We start from the raw sequence: 17,963 nt of genomic DNA on the forward strand, positions 1-17,963 counted from the left end.
GTTTTTTCTTATATGCTATTTCAATATATATATATAAGAAAATAAAAATTTTTAAGTTTTTCTGTGCATAACTAAAAAACAAGCAGTTCTTAACAGATGGAATGAAAATTATTTTGGTTTTTGTTAGGAAAAAAACAGGTTAAGAAAACATTCATAAGTGATAGTCAAACCGCGTACATACTTGCCATCTTGAACACCACCGTTTGCTGTACACACCTGTACGCTCTTGGGTAACCCCTATCCCCATACATGCTTACACATTTTATGAGTGGCCCCTAGGTAGTTCCAGCACTGCAGGTAATTTTCTTTGGTTTACTTTTAAAGATTACTAGGAACTATTGTAAGTAGGTTATAATTTTAAAAATGGGAGGTTTTTAATTGAGAATAATTCTCTACCGTGTCAAAAACGTACACGTTTAAAGGAAAAAATGCAGGATGTCTGTCGGTTTAGAGAAAAGTAAGGGAATTCAGATTCCCGTTAAAAAATCAGAAAAATTGGGTAAAATTTCTAGAAAATCTTCTGTACCAAACTGAAGCTACCTTTTAGTTATATATAAAGTTAGATTAAAATATTCAGTTCGCTTTGTTACGCGGTAAACTCCAAAGGTGTTACTCGGTAACTTATATTTAATATATAACATATATATATATAAATGATAACTACGAACTTGATATCGGTTGAGAATATAATATTAATACAATATTTACATATAATAACAATAATAATACAATATGATTGTTCCTCAAACACCACTATATAACTTCCATCTATTTCTATCTCAATCTCTATTTCCTTCCTAACAACTACTGACTCTCTACTCTATAACTATCTATCTACATCCCTTTTATATATTTATTGGACGCTAGACGCGTCCCAGTTCGTAAACAAGTTTGTTTTGTAAACATTATTTTTTGGCGTTAATGCCAACGTTATATGCTTCATTTAACTCAAGCGTTCTGCTTGGTTGGTTTTCTTCACAACCTTCGTAACAGTTTTACGACCTCACTACTCTTTGAAAGTGCATTAAGCCCTCGATACTAGAGAGCTGCATGGGAACAGGACTTTGTTCCATCCCCACCCATCCCCGCAGAAATCAAAGCCATCCCCACCCATCCCCGCAAGCATCTCTTTCCATCCCCACCCATCCCCGCAAGCATTTTCTTCCATCCCCACCCATCCCTGCAAACATTTATCGGCCCTTCCCATGAAATAGCATAAAAAATTTATTAAAATATAGTTAAGAGTTTAATTAATAGAGTTTAATAGCTTATTTTAGACTAATTTCTCAAAATATAGTCAAAAGAATTTATTTTATTTAAAAATACACAGAAAAGAAATAAAATGAAACAGATTTTCAAGATTTTCTGTCACTAAACAACTTATAAACATAGTAAAACTATACACTTTTGAAATTTCTTGGGCTAGTACCACCTTGATAATATATATAATAATTAATAACAATATCCAATCAATTTATTTAATAATATATCAACATGGTTGAAATACTCAATATGGCTGAAGATCAATCAATCACTATGACAAAAAAGCACTTAACAATTTAAATTACTTTTACTGTTATGTTATAATGAGATTAGACAAACAAATTTTTTGTGAAAATAAATAAAAATTTGATCCTTCATTTTAACTAATATTTTGAAAAATCCATTCCATATCCGCGGGGTTCCCGCAATTTCACAATCCATCCCCATGGGAATCCCGCAGAAACTGAACCCATCCCCGTGAGACCCAACCCCATGCAGCTCACTACTCCATACCCTCTTATTTATTTTATTTTCTTCCTCGTTTATTATTATTTTCAAAAAATGATAAAAAAAAAAAAAAGAAAAAGAGAGAGAGGGGTTACGATTTTTTAACTCTTAGTGTAATCAGGCCTTAAAAGTAAAAAAAATTATCAAGACACTGATAAAAAAAAAAAAACAACCTTTTAGTGTACTGTTTAAAAAATCAAAACCATAAAACAAGGAATTGAGAGTTCATTTTAAAAACCACCCTCCCGCTCTTGTTTGTTAGATCTTGAGGAAAAATCTTAATTACCCTTTTAATAAGCACTAATAAGTATCGGACGTGTACCCTACAACCTAGCTTAATCCAAGGTTGTTATGACTTTTATAGTCAATGCCTTCATCAAAGAATATCCTCTTTTTGACAGACAAGGGTTTTTTATATCAAAGGCAAAACAACTTAACTGTCTATTAGTATTTTATTTATGACTGCATCAGTTTAAAGTGTATGCCTTAATATGCTTTTAATAAAATGTGGCTATGAAAATAGCCGTTTTTTTAACTCACGAAGATGATACATATTCTTTTAAGTGACCAAGTCAATAATTTTTTGATTTCTCAACTGTACACCATTATTGTATAAAAGGCTAAAAAAAAATTCCATAATGTAATATATAGTTTAAAAAACTAATAATTCTATTTAAAAATTAAAAATACATAAATTACTTTTTTTGTGTTTAGGATCTTTTTTTTGTATTTGCAGTCACTGCAATACCATACAGTAGATTTAGGTGGTGAATTCAAAGATAAACATTTAAGATGAAACCAGTTATCGCATGAATCACAACCAACCATTGTATCATCACTTTGAAAACTTTTAGATTTACAAATACAAAAAAGTATATCTTTATTTATAGGATTATTTGATGTAGAGGGGAGTAATTTTCTTTCTGATTCTATTTCTCTTGTTACTAACTCTCTCAAAATAAAAGTATTCCAAAAAATATCACACTTAATTAATACATTCTCAATGAAAGAGGTGTCAGGCTCAATGCGCAATACAACAAATTCACTGGGTGTCCACACCATGAAGTCACAGTAACTGACTCCAGTAACTCTCATTTCAAGTTGAACCTGGAAAAAATATTGGTGTTCTTGTTTTAAAAAGTAGTTTCCATTCATGTTTACACCAACACAAAAAGCATCTTTAACTATGACCTCTTTTAATGACTTGTCTTTTAAACTAAAAGGACATTTAATTTCTAAAACTCCATGTCCACAACAAGTACAATAAACAGCACCATCAGGAGATGCTGCATACCATGGTTTTTCAAAGTCAATACAAAGTCCTATTCTTTCAACTCTCAAATTTTGATGAACAAAAATATCTGACAGTGGTTTTGAATTACTTATTGCATTTGAGTCAGAATGAATCTGTTTATATAAAGTCAATGCATTTATTTCATTTACTCTTCCCCAATTTATTGCAGAATTTTTAATCTGTATATTTTTCTCTACACAAATCTTTAAAATTAATGAAACAGGTGGCATTTCAATTCTAGCATGAAAAACTTGATGCAAAGTGGAGCCAGTTATTCGACCAACTCTTACTCTAAACCAAGAATCACATAGCACTTGATTTCGTGTTGCTTCTTCAACATAAACTATAACGTCAGAAGTCAAACTTATTTGTTTTTTTTTCTCATCAAAATAAGATATCAGTTGCTCATTATCAAATGATTTATAATTTTCATTAAAAAATTTTCTTAAAGATGTTGGTAATTTTGGTATGAAAACAGATTCCATTTGAATAAATTCTTTATCAAAATCTTTAAACAAATGAAGAGCAGCAGTTTTGGGCTGCACTGATTGTATTTCTGATAAAAAATCATTTTTTTCTTGAGGTGTTGGAGAAATAGGCATTTTTCTCATTCTCTTTTTAGAAAGCTTTTCTTTTGCAGCATCAGTGTATAAGTTGATTTGAGAAACTGGGGAGCCAACAAGATTTTTTGTAAAATTTTGATTCCATTGACAAGGCAAGTCAGTTGGTGTGCTCAATGTCATTCCAATACGAACAGCGGCTTCAATTTTATATAGCATTGCAGCAACATGTGAGCATGTTTCGCCAAGACTAAAAAAAATAGATAAAAACTATAAAACCATAATTGAATTTTTGAATTTTATTTTTACTAATTTTATATAAAAGAGACATACCCAGCCATACAGTCACAGTGAGCAGTTAAAACATTACCAAGAGAGTCAAGAGCAACCCAAGGTTTATGGTTAGGAGATGTGGTCCTATATGAAGGTCGAACCTCACATTTCAAAATAGTAATATCCTGAGATACTTTCAAATGAACAATAGTTTGAACCCAGCCATCTTGAAAGAATTTCCAAGCCTCTAATGCCTTATAGTTTTCCATTGCTTCTGGAGAATAGATACCTAAAAAACAATAACATTGAAAAAAATGTATATGCATTTTGTATATACATTATTTTTTATTCAATAATATATAATATAAAGCATATTAAAATATATATCCATGTAAATACATCCATAATGTATTTTACAAAGTAAAGAAAACAAACAGTTTTTGAAATGTTAGCAATTAATGTTACTAACATTACTGAAATACTGAAATAATAAAAATTTTAAAATATAAATTAGATAAGAATCCCTTACGTGGAGTTTTAATCAGGTAGTGATAAAGTTTGTGATAGCTCAAAGAAGGCCACTGACTTGGATCTTCACTCCAAGAATCTGCTGTAAACTTGTATGGACATTTACTTAATCCTAAAATAACCAAAATTATATTTAAACAGCAATTAATGCATTATTTTAATTAAACAGAGAGATGTAAAAATAAAGTAAAATCACCTAAAATATTTATTTTTCGCTGATATCTTTCTGCTGCTTCTTTTGATAAAGTTTCAAAGTAATTGTAGGACATAGTGCTTTTTAAAAAGTACTTCGCGTATAAAAGAATAGTTTGTTTTCCCCCAATTCAATATGGTTAGTTTTGGTGTCGTGATTCCGACTGGATGGATTCTACCTTAACTAAAAATTTCTACCTTTATTTTTTAGTGTGTACAGGTTCTCGCTTGATGACTTTTAGTCACTATGTTAAACCTCTTTGTTAATAAAAAGATTGAACGTAAATATAGGCTCAATATATAAAAAATCGGAGGTATGAATAGAGTTGTTTCAAAATATGACAAATTGACTTAAGCTCCAGTTGCTCCAGTCGATTTGCCATTTTATTTTACTCCCAGTTCAATTTAAGTTGATACGCTTCAAAATGTTTGACATTCTTTCAAAAATTTATGGGCATGTGAGACAAAACCCGATAAAAACATGGTTTTTTCAGTAAAGCATTACATTTTTCCGAATGAAATACAAAACTGCTCAAAAATTTAGCACACATTAGATTTAAGCTGCGTTCTTTTCTTTAAAAATGAAATAAAAGTAAAAAATAAGAAATTCAGGGTTTTTTAAAAAACGAAACATTCATTTGACTTTTTTAATTACATTAAGAGAAAAACAACTAATAAATGTCTGCTACTAAATATCTTTAATCAAAGTTAGTATATAAAAAAAAAAGTTAAAAAAAAAGCTGCTCATAAGTTTAGCACACCTGGATTTAAGTTTCAATTTTTTGCTTTAATAGCAAGATCAATAAGGGATATGTCCACCTTTGTTCTTTATGCATAGTTCACATCTTCTTTTAATTGAATCAAAAAGTTTTCGGCAATAATCAGTTGATAAGCTGTCGAACGACTCTTTCAAACTTTCCCTAAAATGTTCAGCTGATGTTACGGGAGCTTTAGTGAGTTTGCAGTCCAGTACAGTCCATATATTTTCGATTGGATTAAGGTCAGGTGATCTACCTGGCCACTGAAGTACCTTAATGTTGTTTTCTTCAAACCAAATAGTCACCGTTTTCGCCGTCTTGGAGCGTTGTCTTGTTGAAACTGCCACTCTGACTCATTGCTAAAAAAGATGTCTCTAGTCGGGATTAAATGATTTTGAAGCGTTTCTATATATTATGTTGATCCATACGACCATCGTATAAGTAGCAGAGACCTGGGCTGTCATAAGTGATGCAACCCCATATGCCTACAGAACCTCCACCACCTTGTAGTCGCGGCACAATGAAGCGACTACGAAACATCTCATTATAGTGTCTTCGGATAATCACTCTGTTCTTTCGGTTAATAACTGTAAAGTTTGATTCGTCACTAAATATTATTCTTTTTAGTTCATAATTAGTCATTTTTAAAATAGCTCTACAAAATTTGATACGTTTTAACCGATCAATTGGTTTAAGCAGTGGTTTTTTAGCAGCAACGTAGCAACAAAGTTTTCGATCAATCAATCTTCTATTTACAGTTTGTCTTGAGATTTTTTAGAGCCAAATTTACTTCTTGTGCAATCTCTTTGGCTGAGTATTTAGGGTTTTTTCTTGCAATTCTATAGACTATTATCATCGGTGATACTTGTTATTCTTGGTCGTCCAGATTGGTTTTTGTCTGCAGTAGTGCCAGTTTTTTCAAATTTTTGAATTGTTTTGAGTACACATGAACGAGATACAGACTTAAGAGTTCGAGCAATTTCAGAACTGTTGAAACCACCAAGGTGTAGTCCTACAATACGTTGTTTTATTTCAGAGCTAATTGATTTTTTTCCCATCTTATTGGTCAAATTATAGACAAAATTTAAACGAAAAATACCAAGTTTATTTCAAATGAGATAATACATACTATGTATATCTTAGAAGCTTTTGTTCAGTTAAAATGCAAAAATGGATAGTTAAATTTACTTTTTAGTAAAAATTTGACGTCAAAAAGTAAAGAGCGGCAGTTAAAAGACAATAGAAGTGCAAGTGTGCTAAACTTATGAGCAGCTTTTTTACACCGCTTTAATTAGCGGTCTCTGTTTAAGTTAAAAAAAGATGGTTAAATTAACGTAATTTTTTTTCTTTTTTTTTTTATATACAGCGGAGAAAATAGAATTAGCCTCACCATGTGCTGATCCAATATTTTGTAAATCTGTAAACAAGTTTGTGCGGTACAACTTTTGTATCCACACACATATAATTACTGTTACAAACAACAACTTTTTAGATTATAATATAGCATAATTAAATTGCGGAACATTTGATAAAACCATAAAATGTATAATACTTGATATTTGCGGTAACAAATAGAATTAGCCTCATCAATAATTATTTTCAGTTTACTTGTATATTTTGATCTGGTGATACGCATTTGTGAGTTAGTTTTTTATTATTATTTGTAAGTTAAACAAAGACTGTGAAATCAGTGCTCATAAAGTTTTTAACATTTGGTTTTTGATACCTTTATTTGAAATGGGACGTGGTAAGCGTTTAACAAATGAAGAATTAGCAGTAATCAAAGCATACAAAGATACAGGCTTATCTAATCGGGAAATTGCAAAGAAAATTAAAAGATCTCCAAAAGTGGTTAACAATTACTTCAAGATTGGCGTTAATTATGGAGCCTATAAGGGAAGTGGTGGCAAACGTAAAATTGATAATCGTACTAAACGAGTTATTGTACGTCGTGCTGCTGCTCAGCACATGACTGCATCTCAAATTCGTGCTGATTTACAATTACCTGTATCTGTTCAACGTGTGAGACAAATCTTACATGAAGATCCAAACACAGTTTGGAAAAAGCGTAAACCAAAACCAAAACTTACTGCTCGTCATAAAAAAGTTAGATTACAATTTGCGAAAGAACACATGTCTTGGCAAGAAGAGTGGCATCAAGTTCTCTTCAGTGATGAAAAAAAGTTCAATCTAGATGGTCCTGATGGCTATCAATATTACTGGCACGATCTTCGAAAAGAGAAAGAAACTCGGATGAGTCGTAACTTTGGGGGTGGAAATGTTATGGTTTGGGGGGGCTTTTTCCTTTGCTGGAAAACTTCCACTGGCATGGATTTCAACAAAAATGAATTCACAGGACTACATTGACTTATTAGAAATAAGTTTACTTGAACATGGTGAGGAATTGATGGGTGAAACTTTCACTTTCCAACAAGATAATGCTACTATCCATAATTCAAAGCTTACAAAAGCTTGGTTTAGAGAAAAAAATATTCACGTAATGGAATGGCCCGCACGTAGTCCAGACCTTAACCCAATTGAAAATCTATGGGGAATACTTTCTAGAAAGGTTTATGAAAATGGTAAGCAATTTGAATGCACTTTGGAGCTGAAAACTCGTATCAGAGAAGCTTGGAATGAAATATCTATAGAAACTATCCAAAATCTTGTGACTAGTATGTCAAACCGCATATTTGAAGTCATTAAAAATTCAGGAAGCTATACTAAATACTAAATGAGCGAAAAAACAAAATATTTTCTTTATTTTTTGTATATAACGCTAATGAGGCTAATTCTATTTTCTCCACAAATTGAATATTTTTAATTTTTTTTCCATTTGGAATTAATTAAGCATACCAATTTATAAACTTTTTAGTTGTAGTAGAAGTAACAAGAAATAAAGTAGATTTCATAATTGTTTACCTGCAATTTTTGTTAAATTAGAACAAAAAATAAAGGTGAGGCTAATTCTATTTTCTCCGCTGTATAAGGTATGTTTTAATTAACTGTAAAAAAAACAAACTGAAATGGCATAAGAAGTTTACCGCCTAAAAATTCAATTAAAAGAAGAAAAATGAAACTTAAATCTTATGTGTGCTAAATTTTTGAGCAGCATTTTATTTCCGTAAGATCAACTTGGCTCAGATACAGTTTTGAATAAATTTTTGAAGCGCCGCATTTTGATTACTTGTAACCTGCATATCTTATTTAAACTATTTTTCTTTTTTGCATGTAAAAAAAAAAAAAAGAGAGAAAAAATCTGACTGTAGCATTTGCTACACTTGCTACAGCCTGGATATATATATATATATATATATCCAGGCTGGATATATATATATATATATATATATATATATATATATATATATATATATATATATATATATATATATATATATATATATATATATATGTAAATTATTTTAGTGTATTTAAAAAATATAGAGATCTATGTTATTAAAGAACAGAGCAATAATTAATTAGTAAAAAACACTTATCTAACTTTTATCTTCGACTTGGAGTTTCACCATTGCTGGATCATCCTATATATATATATATATATATATATAGCATATATATATATATATATATATATATATATATCTATATATATATATATATATATATATATATATATATATATATGTATATATATATATATATATATATATATATAGCTATATATATATATATATATATATATATATATATATAGCAATAATAAAAAAAACTTTTTGGTAGCCAGTGCTCAATACAAAAGTAGAGCAAATATACATTATATAAAAATAGCAATAGAATAATAAAGAATAGCAATAGAATTAGAATAGAATTAATAGAATACAATTAAATTTGAAACATAACTCAGAGTTTCACGCCTTATGCAATCATCAGACGTTACAAACAACTATAACAACAATAAAAATTATATACAAAAATACAATACAGTGTTAGCTTAGATGACGTTAAAGTTACAGATTACAAGTTTGTTTTCGTGGCGACATTTCGATATTAATTCGTTTCATTTATTTAATAGTCTCAAAGATGAGGTAATGAAATGATATTTTTATACTTCAGTACTTCGGGGGGGGGGTGGGGGGGGGGGGGGGGGGGGTGGGGGTATTCATACGCCCCCTCCCCCCCCCCCCCACCCCCCCCCAGAATCTGAAAGTGCTAAAATATCTTCGAAATTGAGAACCTTTTTTTTATTAGGAGACGCAAATGAGGTACAAATTTCAATAATATTTCAACATCCACCACCATCCCCCTTTCCTCTACCAAAAGTTTCTGGATCTGTCACTATAAATAAGTTTAAAAGTTTTTTTCAGATGTTTGTTTTGCTTTCAAGTTTATCTATCAGTTTTTTTAATTCATTTTTTTTTCACTTTTTTAGGAATACTTTTTTGTTCTTTAAGTTTAGAGGTTATATGTTTCGTAATATTTTACAAAAAACTTAAATATTGTTCAACTAACACGTTTTATAATGATGCGAAATCAAAAAATAAAAACAAACCCCAGCATTACAATTTAACTGAGCCGAATTAGGAAAAATTACCAAATCTAGTAAATGTGAATAAATTAAAAAGTGAATAAATTAGGAAAAAAGATCATCAAAAATCAAGTTAATTAATCCAACTAAAATAATGTTGATACCAAATAGTTGGTAAATCGTTAACATATGTTATTTAATCGGTCTTTATTTTTTAAACATGTTTTTAAAAAATATCTTTAAAAAATTTTGTGTTGACAAGAATGTCCATTGTAATTTTTTGCATGACTAACTCCTTACCTTGAACGACCTGGCAGTACGTTAAATATACTATATTGTTTTGAATCTTAAGATTAGAATAATATTGTAATCAAAGAGTAAATCGATTGTTTTCTTTTAAAACAATAGCTAAAGCATTTTGTTAAGTTTTACATGCTTTGAAAAAGCTTTAATGCGATTGATAAATGTGATTTTTAATAACCAAGTTAAATGTTTCAGAAAAATATAAAAGCCAGCGAGGTAAGAAATCTAAAGTTTCGTAAGTTTTTAATAGTAATTAAATCATTTATTTTACTTTATAACACGATAACAATAACATGAATAAGAAAGCAATTACTCGATCATTTACTAAGTGACCGATTTAATAAGGTTAAAAACCGATTTTAGATAAAGTTTACGATGGCCTAGTTAATTTAAGCTTCAGATTACTATTTTCATAAGGTTTGACTTAAAATCATTTTTAGATGGACTAAAGCGTTTTAAACTTTTTTTTTAATTTTGTAATTAAAAAAGTTTTGTAATTAAAAAAAGCCAAAAACTTTTATTTTCAACATGGCGGGGGAGAAGAGGGGGTAATCAAATGTTGACGTATATTTTATAGCAGGTTTTTTTTTCTTGTTTTAGCGTGGCCGCCATTGGTCATGTTAAAATAAGAAAAAAGTAGTGCGTAGCATTACTGAGTGTGGGGGTATTGAGCGCGTGTTTCATCGTGGCCGCATACGGTTAAGTTGTAATTAAAGAAGTTTGTCTCGGCTTTCAATGATTTAAATACTTAAAAACTAATGCTGTTAGCCGTAAAAAAATACAATAAGCAGTGAATATTTGATAAGTTATTTATCTGGGGACATCACAAACAATCAAATCTGGGGCACCAAAAATACCGCCACGTGTGCCTTCCAAACAAAACGTAGCTTTTGTTGGATTTTGATAAAAAAAAGCCTGAAAACTTTTTTCTTTCATGGTTATTTCACGCCGCTTTCCTCAATAATATTGTTCTTAATTTTAAGGCTCTAACCATTACAAGCATTGTTTCTTTTTATCAACATACATTCATAATAATAAATGAGATCAAAAACTAGCGCAATTTAAAAGCAAATAGCATTAGTTAAGAAAATGTTAGTTGGGTCTGGGTATAACGGGTCTAGATATTATAAGACCAATATCCAACCCGTTTGGTTAACGGGTCTGGATCTGGGTCTAACGGGTTTTAGCTAGTTTAACGGGTTTGATTATGATTGCCATTATTTAGAACTACGTTACTTTAGATCATAAATAATTTTTTTTTTAGTTCTATTATGAATTAGACCAAAATTATTCGGCGATTTCAAATTTCATCAAAAAATCTTAATTCGTTTAAGATTTACGACCACGATAAGTTTAAAATTCGTCACATTTACCCCCTGAAATAAATTTGATTGATTGTAACTTTTAAACAAGAAATATTTTTTAAAATGGAATTTGAAATCTCTCGATGAACTTTGATCTAGTTTAATATAACACACACACACACATAAAAATTTGAAGAATTCCATTTAGGAACCATACCCTAAAGGTGAGAATGGGATGGTTAGGGATCGGAGGATCTTCCCCAACACCATAAAATTGCGTAGAAATAATCATACCCGCGAGCATGTATTTCCAGTTTCAAAACTGAAATTGCAAGCTGAACTATTAACTTCATTAACTACTTACTTCTATTGCTGTTTCAGTTATTACTTATACTAAAATTTAGTTATTACAATTACTATTACAAATAATAAGAATTAGCAACAGCTAGCCGTCGCTAATTGTTAATGATATAAATAGTAACTCCTTAGACGCGCTGACGTATGAACTGAAAACATTCTTTTGGTCATTACATTGAAATCTGTTTAATAGGACCGATATATCAAGCCAATATTATAAATGCATATCAGAAGTTTTTATCTGAAGTATTCATTTAAAATGCCTAATCATTCGAAAAAACACGTTGATTTTGTTAAAATGTTTTGCATATGCTGCTCCAGGAAAGGCAAGGATTTAAGACAACATATATAAATCTAAAAAAAAAAGGAATAAAGACTACTCAAACCTTCTTAAAATTTAATAACTACTTAACTACTACTCAAACTTTAGTTAACTTGTTAGTTAACCTTAGTCAACTCAACCTTAGTCAACTCAACCTTAGTCTACTCAAACCTTAGTTAACTTAGTTAACCTTAGTCAACTTGTTTCTTCGCGCAGCATCCTTGTTCGTCAAGGTTTGTGTTTCGGAGTTATAGAGTTGAGAGAGGGTTATAACCCTCTCTCAACTGATTATATGCTAATAACTCAGACCTTATCATACTTTGCTCAAAAAAATGTAGAAAAAAGCTTGCTGCAAAAAGACTTGTCTGTCCAGATCTCTGTGTTCAAGTGTTAAAAGAAATTCCACATCCCTGTACAAATTTAGAAAGGCAAAAGAGTTTTAAAATTTTTTTTCTATAACTAATTTATAAGTTAAAGTCAACTTTTTAAATAATTTTGTTATGACTTCTATGTAATCGCAATATGATTAAATTTGCACACTTTCTAAAGAGTGAAATAGGACGAGAAAATGCAGAATTTGATTACCATATTAAACTGTCTGAGAACAATAAGCTGGAAAGTTATTTGATGGAATTAAATTCCCACTGTTGTTAGGAGTAAATAAAAACAAAGCGGTAAGTAATCTATTGTGCGGCCATGGCGCAGTGGTTAGAGCGCTTGTTTTAGAAGCAGGAGATCCAGGAGATCCAGGAGATCGTTTCGAACCTGGAGATCCAGGTTCGAAACGAACTCTAGCATGTATTTGCGTCACGGTAAGGAAGGAGGCGCAAACTTCTTTGAACTTGCATTTAACTCCTAGTTAAATGCACTTCTGCGGTGCTCTGCGACAAGACCGTTAGGTTTTCTTGGGGCACCTAAATAACAAAATAAAAAATAAAAAACAAAAAAAAATATTACCTTCAACTTTTTTAGATACCTAGAATGCAGTTTGTATCATTCATTTTGATTTTTTATGCATGTCTAGTTGGTTGAAAAAGGTACTCCAATGGTTTTTTGCAATGACGTTGAAAAACTTGTAGCGATGGTACTTCATCACAGACATCAAGAAACAAATGATGTTGATATCAAGTTAAGTGTAGATGGAGGAAATAATAAAATCCCAAACAAATTGAGCAAGTGCGACAGATATGCAATCAAAGGTTTCAAAGATTCAAGTATACACAAAATTGTTATACTGGCCGTTTTGCCTTTATTGAACAAAAAATGCCATAATCTGCGCAGTATTTGAAATCTTGTTAAAGGTTTTGCTTCAAATAGTTAAAAGACATGCTGCAACATCAAATCACCCTACCCGTTTTTCATGGCCTCATCGCTCGACCTCAAAGCTTATCATTATTCTTTCGAACCTTTGTGCAGATTAGACGACCAATGAATATCTGAATATACAAAATTAAAAAATGCAAAAATGTACACAAATATTGTTTAAACCCAATTTTTATTGTGTACAAAAATGTACACAAATGTTGTTTAAACCCCAATTTTTAACATGGAATAAAGTAAAAAAATAATAGAGCTTGTAAATATTCCCGGTATACATATACTGTTAGGTGTTGAAGACAAATTTTAAACGAGATTTAAAAAATTTATTTAAAAGCAAGGAGTGTGGGTTACAGTTTGTCAACCGATATCTGTCTACAATAACATATGCAGAGTATCCTACCAATGGCAGCATTGTTTGAAAGGCAATATTTGCGATAATTTGCTTAAAAATATAGATAGCTTTGAGTTATTTTTTCAAGAGTCCAGTCTTGGAAAATCCGCTGCCAAATACATTAAGGTATTTAGAAATTTCAAAAAAATAGTCCATGTATTTTTTGTAAAATCCTTTAGCTTTATGTCAAAGATATAGAGCAGTTCTCTACGAACTATAGAAATCTATGGGCTACGATATCATTTGTATAGAAGGAACACTTAGTTGAGCAACATGTTATCAAATTTACGGACATGACAGGTGGAGTTTTCTGTATGATAAGTAAGTTTTAAGTTTGATAAAAGATTATAATAATATTAATTAATTATAATAATAGTTATAAATACTTATTATTATATTATTACAACAATTTATGCAAGTTAAAACTTGCATAAAGTACGACGAGTGTTTATTAAATATACTAGAATTTATTTTCTGCATTTAATATTTTGTAAGCTGAGGTTAATGGACCAAACAAGCTCTCAAATCAGTACACCAGGAATTCAATCAGTTTTGGCACAGTCCAAACTATACTGAAGTGCTAAAAAACGCAGTTGTTGTTTACAACTAAAAAACTTTAGTGTTTGTATTTGCAAGCAATAACTGTTAACTTCTTATTGCCATTAATCTTAAAGGAAAGGAGATTTTTTTGATGAAATTCGAAATCTGTCGATAAATTTTGATTTGATTCATGATCTTAGATATAATTAATGATCTAAGGAGGTACAATTCTAGGAAAGGGGAAATTAGAGGTCGGCACAGGATTGAGTTAGCTCCAATTAAATAAACGTTATGCAAGTCATCCTTATTTGATACTATTATTAACATACTAAAATATTGAGTATGCCACATGGCTCTAAACCATCTATCTTTAACAACAAAATTACTGGGCACTCGCCAAAAATACGTGATTTCTCCGTGGGCCCCCGGTGAAATAAGTTGCTTTTTACATTTTTGGAATAACGAAGAGTCTTCTGATGATATACAAAAGAAAATTTTCTGGGGATGTGTTGCAAGGTCCCAGAGCATGTTCATATGCACTGTGATATATAGTTATTAGGTCCTATTTAAAGTAATATTTTGCAACTTTATATATTTCAAATGAAATTTTTAAACTGATTAATTACAAGATTGTTAAATATCATGAAAACGTGCTCTAATACTGTGACGGATAAAGGATTTTTTGGTGGGAGAGGGGTATGTTGATATATTTTTGTATTTTGTATCACCTTTGCATCTTCTAAAAAAAAAAAGGTTTTCTAAGATAATTTAGGACTTTCAGATTCTAGTGAAAGGGGGGGGGGGGGTGTATACCCCATACTTCTTTTCCTCCTTGATCCGTTACACCTTTAACACAGTATTTAAAAGGTGAAATAAAAATTATGAAAATCGAACGATTCTATAAAAAGTTATTAAGGGCAGAAATTTGTATTGTAACCACAAGGAAATTTTTTATTAGTGACTCATCTGTAAGACAAATTTCTAAATTGACGTAATAGATTTTGAGTGAAAATGTTTAAGATAACAATTAGGGTGTGGAAAAGATGATAAAATTCAAAAAGAGAATTTCTACATACATAAAATCATTTAAAATTAACAAATTGATTTTACATTGCTAATAATTCTCTTAACTTTAGTTTTTAAAGTGCTGACTTTAAAATCCTGCGTTTTTTTATTAAAAAAGATTTTGTTTTATTAAAAAAGATCAGGTTATTTTGCTACTAGTCCGTCTGGTCAGGTTATTCTGCTCTTGCATCCGTCAGGTTATCCTGATATTAGTAACATGTAACCCAGTATTACCTGCTTCATGTCTTGCTGCCTTGTAAGATTTTTTTTGGCAAAGACTACGAAAAGCTAACTCCAACTTAAAACCTCCCCTGCCATGGAGCTCTTGGTTGAGTAAAGACTAGAGATGGTGTCTCGATAAAAATACTCATTTTGGGAAGACGTTAAATGCATCCAGCTACTGTCTTGTAGCAGGCCTCCTAGACAACAATTTAAAAAGTCAACAGATTTTATCTGTTGATCAGCATCGTAACCCGTCTTTATCTATTAGACTGGCGTTGATGTATTTACAATACATTGTTTCCAGGATGTTGAATGCTGAACTTTTTTGACTCAATGCATGAGTTTTGCTTGTGTCTCTGTTTTTATGACTTGGCAACTCATTTTATTATCTCCTAATGAGGGTACAGCTCTAAAACTCAGTTTTATGGTTCTAAGGTTTGCTGGTGGTCAGGTTTCTCGAACTCTATGGTAGCTCTCATAGAGGCTGATTTCATTAACAGCTGCAAAATATCGGAGTACTAACAGTGCCCTATTGCGCATGGATGGTGTCCCTGTTCGTACTTTTGATGTGCATTGTCGAGGCCGTATTTGAAGCCCTTTGTTACAGCTTAGGATTTATTAATAGTAATAAGGCAATTGCTTAGATTATTAAATAGTGTACTGAGCACTATCTGTGCTTTACATCTGTGCTGTACAAGTTCTTTAACAAACTTAAAAATTACTAAAGTATCAAAAACTAAAAAACTCAAGAAACCATTGTCATCACCAAGCTCTCTAAATTTACTCTTCACTAATATTCGTGGTCTTCGAAGTAACTTTCCTTCTGTTGAGTCTTACTTCTTGCAAATTTCACCAGACCTACTTGCTCTTTGTGAGACTAATTTGAGTTCAGCTTTCTCATCTTGCAATCTTAGTGTTGATGATTATCTTCCTTTAATTCTTAAAGACTCCAATAGTCACATATTTTGTCTGTGCATTTACATTCGTAAGAATTCACTCATTTGTCGGGAAACTCGGTTTGAATCCACAGATTATCCTTTTATTTTCTTTTGTTTAGCACCATTTCACTCTATCGCTTTTCTTTTTATGTATATCGCTCTCTTTCATCTCATGGCTGCACTCATTTTGATGTTACTTCTGATCAAGTTGACCCAGCCCTTTTTCTTTATACTTCTGCCAATATCGTTGTTGTCGATAACTTTAATGCTTATCACACTGGTTAGCTTGGTTCTTGTGTTAGTGGTTCCTCAGGAGTTAAGACCTACAACTTTTATCTTTGTCTATCTCAAATAGTCAACTAGTCAACTTTCTAACTCGCTTTCCAGAAAATCCGAAACGTTTTTTCTAATCGACCGATGTCTTGTTTCTGATCCTTGTCAGTGCTCAGTTTCTCCTCATTCACTTTTATGTGCTTCTGATCATGGTTAAAACGATTATTGAATTTTTATTCATTGCCAGAATCTCCCTATTATCAAATCTCTTATAACTATCTTAAAGCTAACTGGGACACTTTTCTTGATTTTCTTCGTGTTGACCCTTGGGTAGTAATCTTTCATCGTCCTGCTTACAAATGTGCTTCAAACGTAACTTATTGGATTCAGGCAGGCATGGAATATTTTATTTCTTCTCGACAATTCCAAGTCAAGCCTCACTCTTCTCCAAGATTTTCAACTCGTATAAAATAGTGCTGCTGCAATTTTTAATCAAAACCATTACTTTCATATCTATCAGCAAAACAAGACTTGACTTTACTGTCATACTTAAAGACAGAAGAACTTTTTATCAATATCATCTTTTGATTCCACTAGTTGCGTTCTACCTGATATAGCTGACAAATAGATTGATCAATTGCTTGACATTTGTTTTACTCCAGCTTCTATATCTAAACTGTTTAGACTCGCCTACGGCTTGTCGTCCGGAAAACATACATGTCAAGTCTTGCAAAAGTGTTCTCCGGAACTGTCGTCTATTCTTTTAAAACTATTAAACAAGTTTTTTTAAGGTTTTTTTATTTTAGTAGTATGTATGTTTTGTTGTTTAATAAAATAAGTTACATAAGAATTTCACTTAAAAAAAAAAATTTAAAAAGCAGACCAGACTCAAAGAAGATATGGGTGATGCAGTAGCACTTCAATCTTTTTATAGAGCCCCTTAAAATAATAAATATCGTCGAAACGCTCTAATAAACTGCAGATAATAGTAAGATGTAAAATTTTCAATTTAAATACTCAAAGATTTAAAATAAATAAAATCAATAAATAAAATAAATAAACCAATA

The 17,963-nt window shown here is 31.0% G+C and overlaps 2 protein-coding genes across 2 annotated transcripts in view; one reads left to right on the forward strand and one right to left on the reverse strand.

The window, feature by feature from the left end:
* Positions 1-1,928: 1,928 nt before the first annotated feature.
* On the reverse strand, positions 1,929-4,829 carry LOC136088461 (uncharacterized). The gene is made up of 5 exons (XM_065812202.1): positions 4,622-4,829; positions 4,427-4,537; positions 3,958-4,186; positions 2,470-3,874; positions 1,929-2,390 (listed from the first exon to the last, which is right to left on the reverse strand). Exons 1-5 carry the CDS (start codon positions 4,692-4,694, stop codon positions 2,376-2,378), a joined length of 1,833 nt encoding a protein of 610 aa, XP_065668274.1. The 5' UTR covers positions 4,695-4,829; the 3' UTR covers positions 1,929-2,375.
* Positions 4,830-10,274: 5,445 nt separating this feature from the next.
* The window catches only part of LOC101238797 (sodium-dependent neutral amino acid transporter B(0)AT2), a 40,431-nt gene continuing 32,742 nt past the window's right edge, over positions 10,275-17,963 (forward strand). Inside the window, exon 1 of the mRNA XM_065812203.1 lies at positions 10,275-10,380. The gene's annotated coding sequence lies outside the window, so the exon portion shown is untranslated. The remainder of the gene's footprint in view (positions 10,381-17,963) is intronic.

The sequence above is a fragment of the Hydra vulgaris genome, chromosome 12 (assembly GCF_038396675.1).
Source record: "Hydra vulgaris chromosome 12, alternate assembly HydraT2T_AEP".
Lineage (NCBI taxonomy): Eukaryota > Metazoa > Cnidaria > Hydrozoa > Anthoathecata > Hydridae > Hydra > Hydra vulgaris.

Bases quoted from the DNA above. Each gene is read 5' to 3' on its own strand.
- LOC136088461 (XM_065812202.1), bottom strand. From the start codon at position 4,694: ATGTCCTACAATTACTTTGAAACTTTATCAAAAGAAGCAGCAGAAAGA. The intron at 4,187-4,426 runs GTAAGGGATTCT...ATTGTTTTTTAG, and splicing joins CTACCTGATTAAAACTCCAC to GTATCTATTCTCCAGAAGCA. The intron at 3,875-3,957 runs GTATGTCTCTTT...TATTTTTTTTAG, and splicing joins CACTGTGACTGTATGGCTGG to TCTTGGCGAAACATGCTCAC.